Source organism: Solanum dulcamara, chromosome 5 (genome assembly GCF_947179165.1).
Source record: "Solanum dulcamara chromosome 5, daSolDulc1.2, whole genome shotgun sequence".
Classification (NCBI taxonomy): domain Eukaryota; kingdom Viridiplantae; phylum Streptophyta; class Magnoliopsida; order Solanales; family Solanaceae; genus Solanum; species Solanum dulcamara.
The window spans coordinates 77,387,581-77,398,038 of record NC_077241.1 but is presented as its reverse complement, the minus strand read 5'-3'; the positions used below and the strand labels follow the sequence as shown (position 1 = coordinate 77,398,038).

At 30.5% G+C, this 10,458-nt stretch overlaps 1 protein-coding gene across 1 annotated transcript; it reads left to right on the top strand.

Moving 5' to 3' along the window:
* Positions 1 to 4,999: 4,999 nt before the first annotated feature.
* LOC129890793 (secreted RxLR effector protein 161-like) lies at positions 5,000 to 5,867 on the top strand. The gene is made up of 3 exons (XM_055966272.1): positions 5,000 to 5,067; positions 5,369 to 5,475; positions 5,593 to 5,867. The coding sequence occupies exons 1-3, from the start codon at positions 5,000 to 5,002 to the stop codon at positions 5,865 to 5,867; spliced, it is 450 nt and encodes a 149-aa protein (XP_055822247.1).
* Positions 5,868 to 10,458: the final 4,591 nt, after the last annotated feature.

The following is a 10,458-nucleotide window of genomic DNA, read 5'->3' as shown; positions in this document are numbered from 1 at the left end:
TGGTAATATTTTTTCACCTAAATTAGGGAAATTTAACTAATTTACCAATATTGGTAACATTTTTTCACCTAAATTAGGGAAATTTATTGAAAATTACGGATTGTAAGAAAGAATTACTTCTACCAAAAAAGAATCCATGACCGAAATTCAAACAGTTTATTTACCTGCGCATGATATACAAAAAGAAAACTTAAAAGTAAAATTACTGGCCTGATGGAGCTTATATGAGCCCTCTTGTATTTTCCATAATTCCATATATATGGTGTGCTAATATATATATATGCCGGAAGATATTTTTATGATTATGTAAAAAATAAATGCCAGCTCCACTCTTATTTGTCATTCAACAATCAAAGGGTCAGAAGTCACACCATGAAGTATTCTTTGTACGAGTTTAATTTCAATATATTAACGCATAAAAGATATTTGCACAGATCATTTATTAAATATATTAGATAAATTTCTTCATAAACAACAATAATTAATAGTATGATGAAAATGGTACCAAATTTACTATAAACAGGTTAAAACTTATTACATATAACAAAGTAAAAATAATCTTTACTCTATCGATGTATATAAGTTAAATTTTGGTTTTATATCCAAAGGTATTAGTGGTGAATTAATAAAAAGGTGGTGGCCATACCATGTGTTAGTTTGGGTCATGGGCACTTTGTACCCACCCACCAAGGCATTATGGGAGGTTAAAGATGACCCTTACAAGACAATAATCTATAGGACCCTCCACCCTTTAAATGGTACAAAATTTTTGGTCCCATTTCTAAAGTGAGTTGTAGTTACAAAGGGTAGTTATTGGTACTCACTGAGTTTCTCTGAGAAAGGAATATTTACAGCAAGAAACAAGACAACCTTTTGTGAGTCAGATGAACAATATCTTGCCTTTCACTTTGTGCATTCATAGTTGTTACTTGTTAGAATCGAAATAATTCGGTGTCATCTGGAAGCTAGCAAAACAAATTTTGAAAGACCATGAATAAGAAGACAAACGAGAAATATATCAAAAGAGACACAATCATTTAACGTGGTTCGGTCAATCGACCTACATCCACAAAAGGAGATGAGCAATCCACTATATAAACAATTAAGTATGAGAGTACAAATATCAAGAGAAATCACCTCACACAATTCACTCTGAATAAAAAGCGGTCCACACAAGTGTTGACGTAACACTTGTGTTTCACAAATTTTCCTCCTACATAAAACTCTCAAAGCCCGTAGGACTACATTGTGAATGCTACCAGCAAGTTAGACGGAATAATCATCTATTTATAGTCATAAATCTTTTCCTACAAGATAAAGGACTAGAAAATTTGAAGACAACTTTGTGCTTTAAAACCCAATTATACCAGAAAAATCGAAGCAAACACCAAACAATAGAAACATTTGCATCTATAATTTTTTTGTGCTAATGGGTCATAAGAAATTAGTATAATAGATTTATATAAGTTCTTTAGCTCCTCTTGTTGTTTCAATTTATGTGACGCACTTTAACTATATAGACAGTTTTTTCAAAAAGAAAATAATTATGTAAATATATAGAATGTGCTTTTCATATCAGCAGGGGTGAAGCTAGTAAGGGCTCAGGGGGGTCATCTAAGCCCCCTTCGGTGTGGAAAATTATATTATTTATATATGATTAAAGTTATTATTTATGTATATATATAGTACATGTTGAACCTCCTTCAATTTTTTTGTGTGTTTACTTTTTCATATATATGTTGAATCTCTTTAGTGGAAATTTTGTCTATGCCACTAATCATTAGCCGATGAAAAATAATGTTGACATAACCTAAATTTGGAAAATGAAGTAAGATCTTAAAAACCTCATAATACTAGATTCATACTCATGTACAAATCAAATTGTGATAATAAACCGATACTTTAATATAGAATTTTACATATACCACTATTGGACACACCCTCAATGCTTTTAGAAAAAATAATTAACGTAACGGAATATACAAAAAAATATATGGTAACCAAATGGATACAATAATATAATAACATGTTAACCAAGGAATATGGTTAACCAAGCTATCATGGTTAGAGAAGCTAACTAAGTTTGTTGGAGTTTGTTAGAAGATAGTTAGAGTTAGTTAAAGAGGAATCGTTCAACACGGCTTATAAATACTCCTCTGTACACATGTAAATGATGAGCTATGATATTCTAATCATGTAATTACTTTCTCTCTAATACATCTCTCAACTCTATCTCATTTTCTTCTCTACTAATTTTGTGTTCTTCAAGCTTTTTTAATGGAGTTATCATGGTATCAGAGCCTTGTTGTATCTTAGGCTAGATAAACACTGTGAAATTTGAGTTTTGTTGTGCTAAGAGTGCTTAGATTCAGAGCAGAGCAGTAGTAAAGCGTGATTAAGTATTCAATTAGAAGATCAAGGTTCAAAGCTGAAAGCAATGGCAAACACAGCTGGAGTTGAATCTGGATCGTTGGAAACTAGCAATCCAAACTCGATTACAGCACATACGACTATTGGAACAACCACTTATATAGTTTCAGTTATAGACCATAATCATTTGCTATATCTACAACCTAATGACACTCCAGGTAGCTCCTTAATTTCTTTACAACTTACTGGTTTAGAGAATTATGCAATCTGGCATAGATTCGTGCGTATTGGCCTCTTAGGTAAAATTAAATTAGGTTTTGTTGATGATAGATTTCTAAAATCTCAATTCGCACCTAAGTTCTTTGATATTTGAGAAAAATGCAATGCTATAGTTTTGTCCTGAATTATGAATATTGTAAGACCAAATTTACTTAGTAGTGTAGTATATGGTGGTAATGCTTACAAAGTTTGGTGTGATCTGAAGGAGTGATTTGACAAAATTAATGGTGCACATATATTTCAGCTTCACAAAGAAATTCACAGTTTTAGCCAAGAAACTATGTTTGTTACAGACTACTACACTACTCTTAAAAGTTTGTGGAATGTATTCGATTCTATCATGCCTTGTCCAGGTTGCTCATGTGATGAATCTAGAAAATTCAAGGAACATTGTGAGTATCAAAGATTTCTTCAGTTTCTAATGAGATTGAATGAGTCATATTCAGCTGCTAGAGGTCAAATCCTATTACAAACTCCTACTCCTAACCTAAACAAAGCCTTCTCCCTCACCATAGGCCATGAGAGTCAAAGGAATTTGGTACATAATAGTCAAGACAATTCTTTTTCTAGAGTTATTAAAAGCACGACTTTTTTTAGTCAGAAAGAAGGAGGTGCTATTGTTCATAGTGGAGGTATTTTTGGACATCAACTAGGAGGTGATGGTAATCCAGCAAGGGGACATTATGATACTCAGTATAAGCTACAGAAATCACAAAAACCTCTATTTATGTGTGAAGTGTGTGGTTATAGAGGACACACTAAGGAACAGTGCTTCAAAGTTAAGGGTTATCTTGTTGGTTGAAAGTCAAAAAAGAAAGGTCAAAACACTAACACTAGTTCCTACGCAAATCAAGTTGAAGTTACTCATCCTGAACACAATGGTAATACTACTACAAGTCTGAATCCACCAGCTCTAGCAACTTTCTTCACACAAGATCAGTATCATTAGATCATGCAGATGTTGTCTAAAAAAAGTGAAAGTGCAGGAAAGCATAGTCAAAGCAGCTATAACAGGTAGTATTCTATCTTCCTTAGTCTCCAAATATGTTGATAAGGATTGGGTTGTTGATACTGATGCCACTTATCACATAACATCTAGACTTGACGTGTTAGATATGGTCACACCAATGCCAAACTCTGAGAGAAGACAAATTCATTTGCCTGCTGGTAATGTAGTACCAGTGTCACATATTGGCAACACTCAAGTCCTTGGTGATCAAACTATTACAAATGTGCTATTTTTTTCAGACTTTAAGTGCAATTTGTTATCTATAGCAAATCTTACCAAATAGTTTCATTGCATGACAACTTTCTTTCCTAACTTTTGAATTTTTCAGGATCTCTCCAATGGAAAGGTCAGGGGAATTGGTAGAGAAGATCAAGGTCTCTACATCCTCAAGAAAAGACCAACTAACTTAGCTCCTTCTCACTCAACTTACTCAACTACTAGTCCTGTTGAATCACTAACTCACACTACCTCTACCTCCATATGGCATAAGAGATTAGGACATGCGTCTTTAGATATAATAAAGAGGTCAACTGGCCTTAATGTTGTAGATACTATAATACATGATCCTTATACTATTTGTCCCTTAGCTAAACAAACTAATCTACATTTCCTTGTCACCTCTCATACTTCTAACTCACCTTGTAGTCCCTCTTTATTCATTGCTCTACCTCCTGGTCCATTTTTTCCTACTTCTTCTTCTGCATCTACCTCCTCAAGTCCATCAGTTGATCTTTCTCCATCAGCTGCTTAGTTTTTTTATCCTGCAATTTCTGTTGTTCCTTAGATAAATGATTCTTCTGTTCCTTCCAGGAAGTCTACTAGCTAAGTAAACCTCCTATTTGGCTTCAGGATTTTGTCACTAAATCCCAGAGCAACTTTTTTTCTTTTTCTATCTCAGATCATCTTTCCTATACTCATTTATCTTCATCTTATAATCCTGTTTTTGTTGTTTATTCAACTATTACTGAACCTACCTCATATAAGGATGCAACTCTTGATCCTAAGTGGGTTTAGGCTATGGAATTGGAAATTGCTACCTTACAAGACAACAATACATGGAGTGTGTTAGATTTTCCTCCTAATAAGAAATCTATTGGTTGTAAGTGAGTGTACAAGGTAAAATATAAGGCTTTAGGGGAGGTGGAAAGATTTAAAGCTAAGCTTGTGGAAAAAGGTTTTAGTCAGCAAGAAGTCTTGGATTATGGTGAGACTTTTAGTCCTGTTCCAAAGATGATTATTGTTAGATCTATTATTGCTCTTGCTGCATCTAAAAGTTGATGTATCCATCAAATAGATGTTCATAATGCCTTTCTCAATAGTGATCTTTGTGAAGAAGTGTACATGGCCATTCCTGCTGATTTTGCTAGACATGGGGAGCTTGGTAAAGTCTGCAAACTCTACAAGTCATTGTATGGTCTCAAGCAGGTTCCTAGACAATGAAACCTAAAACTAACTGAATCCTTAGTATAATTGGGATTCTTTCAGAGTCATTATGATTATTTCTTATTCACTAGACAAGTTGAGGATGATATATGCATTGTACTAGTTTATGTAGATAATTTTTTAATCACTGCAGCAATCAAAGTCTCATAGACACCACAAGGAAAGATCTACAGAAATAATTTAAGATGAAGGACCTAGGTGAGCTCAAATTCTTCCTAGGGATTGAAGTTGCTAGATCCAGTCACAAGGCATACATATATCCTACAGGAAATATGCACTGGAGTTGATAGCTGAGTCTGGCCTAAAGGGAGCTAAGCCTGCAGGTACACCTCTTGAACAAAATCAGAAGTTAACTTCTGTGAAATATGATGAATGTATTTCTAATAAATGAGAACTTGAGGATCCCATACTTAAGGATCCTGGCAGATATCAAAGATTAGTAGGAAGACTCCTCTATCTTACTATGACTAGATCTGATCTTGCCTTCTCAGTACAAGTGTTAAGCCAATATATGCACTGTCCTAAGGAATCACACATGGAAGCAGCACTTAGAGTGGTGAGATACATCAAAGAAGCTCCAGGCATTGGAGTGTTGATGCCAACTAAAGACACAAATCAGCTGCAAGCCTATTGTGACTTAGATTGGGGAGCTTATATAGAAACCAGAAGGTCTGTCACTGGATATTTGATCAAGTTTGGTGGTGCATTGATCTCTAGGAAGTCAAAGAAACAAGAGACAGTTTCAAGAAGCTCAGCAGAGACATAATTCAGGAGTATGGCTAATTGTGCAGTAGAGATCGCCTGGTTAATAGGCCTATTCAAAGAGCTTGGACTTCATATTGAGGTTCCAGTTAGAATGGTGTGTGACAGCAAGGCTGCAATTCAAATTGCTACCAATTCTATCTTCCATGAAAGGACTAAACATATAGACATAGATTGTCATTTTGTAAGAGAAAGAATTTGTCAAGGAATGTTGAAGACAGAGTTTACTCATACCAAAGATCAACTAGCTGACCTACTCACAAAGAGCCTTGGTAAGGCACAACATCAACTACTGCTCAGTAATTTCGTATTCTTCAGTCTCCTTTAATGGAGTTATCATAACATACACTTGAATTTGAGAATACTAGCTACATAGTTGGTACGTAGGCCAAATATTCTATATATAGTTTGGTCTTTTAATTTTCAGCTGGTGAGTAAAGAAGGAAGTGATTAATTTTATTTTTATTTAGTATGACTGATATAAAAACGTCACTTCTCTCATGCTCAATCCATGAACCTTCTTTAAAGCTAAGAAAAGTTGCTATATATATTTTTTTCTTCATTTGCCCTTCTATGGAAGTTTCAACAATTTTCACGTTACACGTATGTGTCTTAAGTCCTTATCAACATCCTCCTATCACCATCCTATCTATACATTGTCCCTAGTATTTTCTTTTTTAAAAAATTAGTGGCGTATACAAAATTTTATATTAACAGTATTGATCTATAATCAAAGAATTACTAGGCTTGCATATGAATTTCAATTTCGAGTTGTGTGATTTCTAATGCCTAATTACTTCCATGTTTGGAATGATATTGATATTTATTTTATATTATTTTCAAGTGGTATCGATCTGTCAAATACATTCTTTCTAGAGAATAATATTACCTATATATATTTAATGAATTTTTTCGGTGGTACTCGAATTCAATTCATGATTGATTTCAATTTTTTGGAAGTGAGAATTTTTTTCTTTTTAATTTGGAATCCTTCATTGAATGAAATTTCCTAATTTAAAACAAAAAAAATAATCCTTTTTATGGAGTAAATTAAAGCATTAGGAATATATGCTACATTAATCTGTTGAAACAAAAATCTGTTAGGAGAAAGGACAGGTTGGAATATGCATACAGAATTAATACATATTAATAAATATAGCAAACCATATGAAATGTTGAGCATTTATTAATATTCATCAATCTTCCAACAAAAGAGTATTCGTTTAGCGTCAATTATTAATCGTTTAAAAAGAGCACACAAATTTTAAAAGACAGATAATATGAATCTGACACGTAATGATCATTATTAAAGTCCTATAATCTATTACAAATTTATAAACTAGTAAGTTCATAAAAAAATCATAAATGATGTTCATTTTCTTGGTAAAAAACACAAAATAATATTGGTACTTCACATTCCTAAAACGTAACTTAAAGTGACCCCAACATATTATATAGTCCAACAGCTTACCTTTCTAACAACTCTTTTTCATTCTTATATTTAAATTAAAATCAGCTTTGACTAAATATATGTATTTACGTGAACCTAACGTATGTAGCTTGTCCATTTTCGTTATACATGTCTTCCTAACAAATAATATTCCAACATGCACAATAAATTTATCATGTATTTCAATCATTAAAATAATATTTATTAAATATTTTTGTATAACCTGGGTCGCAAGCTCGACTCGTGGAAGAAATTATTGATATTTATATTAGAATAAGTTGTCTATTTCACAGTTCACCATGTTTCAATGTAGGATATTTTTGTGTATGGAGGTATTTTTTTGTCCATGTTTCAATGCAGGATATTTTTGTGTATGGAGGTATTCTTTTCTCGTTAAAATAATAGTTCAGTTTCTACCAAACAAATCTTTCTTTGAAGTATCTAATAAATACTCTATTCTATTTATTAATTACCATATAAAATTAGTATCAACCACCAAAAGGTCGACTATTTTTTACTTCAATAATCATGACTCAATGATTTAGAGTACCATTAAATTAAATAGTGTTCAATAATGTTGATGAATATTGATAATATTTATGAACCTTTAATTATTGCATTTCATTAACTGTTAACAAAGAAATGAAAATTAATTTAGTGGAATTTTATTGAAAAATTGTTAGTTCGAAATCTTTTGAGAAATTAATTCTCATCTTATGATATACACTAGTATGTTTGAAAATCGAAGACTTCTTTGAGTATTGTTAACTTCCAAGTTGGTATAACTAACTAGGTGTCAGCTGTGAAATGTTATATGTACGTATTTTTTATCTGTGTAGTTTATTTGGTATATAACTCTTTATTGGTCAATATAATTCACCAACTTATTAATTAATCTCTACAAATTTTTAACTTTAGAAGAAAAAATATTTTCTTGGTACTAATCATATTCGTTTCCTAAAAATTTCTAATTGGAAAAAAAAAAACGTCATCTAGATCCAATTTGTGATTCGTTGTTCTTGGTTGAGTAAGGTCAAAAAATATGACTAGTAGTGGAATGGTTTGAGATCCTTTTTTTTCTTAATTAAATATCTCTAATTTAAATTTTAAAAAATAATAAAAATTTATTAAAAGTGTTGCTTTCAAAAATAAATCCTGCGACACATAAATTCAAATTTAATCGATCCCTAATATAAATACTAGAAAATAAGCTATCAAGGTCAAATTATTAGAATCTACATCTCAAACAATGTTGTAGTTTTTACACAACTATCAATATATATAAAATTGGTCCAATTGACTTGCCTATACCACGTGCTATGTCATTTCTTATAATTATTTCATGATTTAATTACTGTATTGGTATACTTCCGTGCGTTTACTTTTTCTTTTTTCTATATTTATTATCTGCACATTTTGAGACTACTACTATTACGATATTTGGGTTTCTTAACCAAGATCAGTAGTATATATCTTGGATATAACAATTCCTTAAATTATTATTAAATATTTATCCTCGTTATATAATAATAATAATAATAATAATAATAATAATAATAATAATAATAATAATAATAATAATAATAAAATGTGAGGGACATGTTATGGTGAAACATAAATGATAACGGTGCCAGAAAAAATTGCAGAACAAAATAATTTACTTTGTTTGGGTATCAGGGTATGTATAGAAAAGGCAACCACACAGTGTATTAATTATGGAAGAGTACATATATTATTTCCTTGTGTTTAAATATACTTCAAAAATAATTGAAAAGTAGTTAGAAAATGATCACCAAAAACTTTAAACAATTTTTTTAACTGAATGATCCCATCTAATTTTCGCAATTAATTACTATGTTGATAAATAAAAATCTAGAAGCGAACAGGGAAGATTGATTATTCCACTCTTAAAAGACGTTCAAACTAATTTTATTAATAAATATTGTTTGGAAAGTCTAAATTTGATTATTACTTTATATATATATATATATATATATATATATATATATATATAGTTATTTAATACAAAGGGGTAATTTCAGAGACGTCTCTTTAGATTTTTCTTTATAACACTCACATCTCCTATGCTTTATAATATTACGTTTACCTTTCTTATTTTGATTTTTTGTAACTATTCGTTAAATCTATTTAAAATAACTATAAATTAATTATGATTTGACAAATTTATTCTTGTTATTATTAATTTTTTCATATTAATGCATATTATTAAAAATAACTAATTTTAAAAAATACTTTAAAAATAAATCAACACAAATAAATTAATACAAGTGCTATAATATATTATATAAAGATATACATGTTCTGTTAATTACCAAACAAAAAGTAAAGGTCTTTGCAAAGTAAAGTGAACTGATTCACTGGTATTTTTTATACACGGTAACCTATCATTTTCACTAAGAAAAATGAAAAGAAATTAAATAGGAACGTGAAGCTTGGATATAAGAGGGCTTTCGATTTTTAAGGATGAGAATAATATTTATTTATGTTGATTTATTTTTAAAACATTTATTAGATAAGTTATTTTTTATAATATGCATTAATATGAAGAAATTAATATAAAAAGGGTAAATTTGTCAAATTATAATTAATTTATATTTATTTTAAATAGGTTTAAAGAATAGTTACAAAAAATCAAAATAAAGGAGGTAGACATAATATTGTAAACCACAGATGAATGAGTGTTATAGAGCGAAACCTAAAGAAAGTTCTCTGGAAATTTTCCGTAATACTAAAAATAATACTCCCTTTGTTCCCTTTTACTTGTCACAAATTTTCTAATTTGATTTTTCTTTTTACTTGTTAAATTTGACAAATCAAGAAAGTACAATCTTTTTTTACCTATTATACCCTCAATTTATTGAGAGAGTTAATATCTTTGGTATCAAAATATTTTGGAATTTGGATTATGGCTTTAGTGATTAATAAGGATAAAATGGTAAACTCACCATATAAATAATTGATTTCTTAATAGGTGTGTCAAGTCAAAAATTGACAAGTAAAAGAGAACAGAGGGAGTAGAATTTTCTTGATTTGCTAAAATGAACAAATAAAATAAAATACTCCATCAATTCCTTTTTATTTGTTAAATTTTGATTTGGCACACCTATTAAGAAAACAATAATTG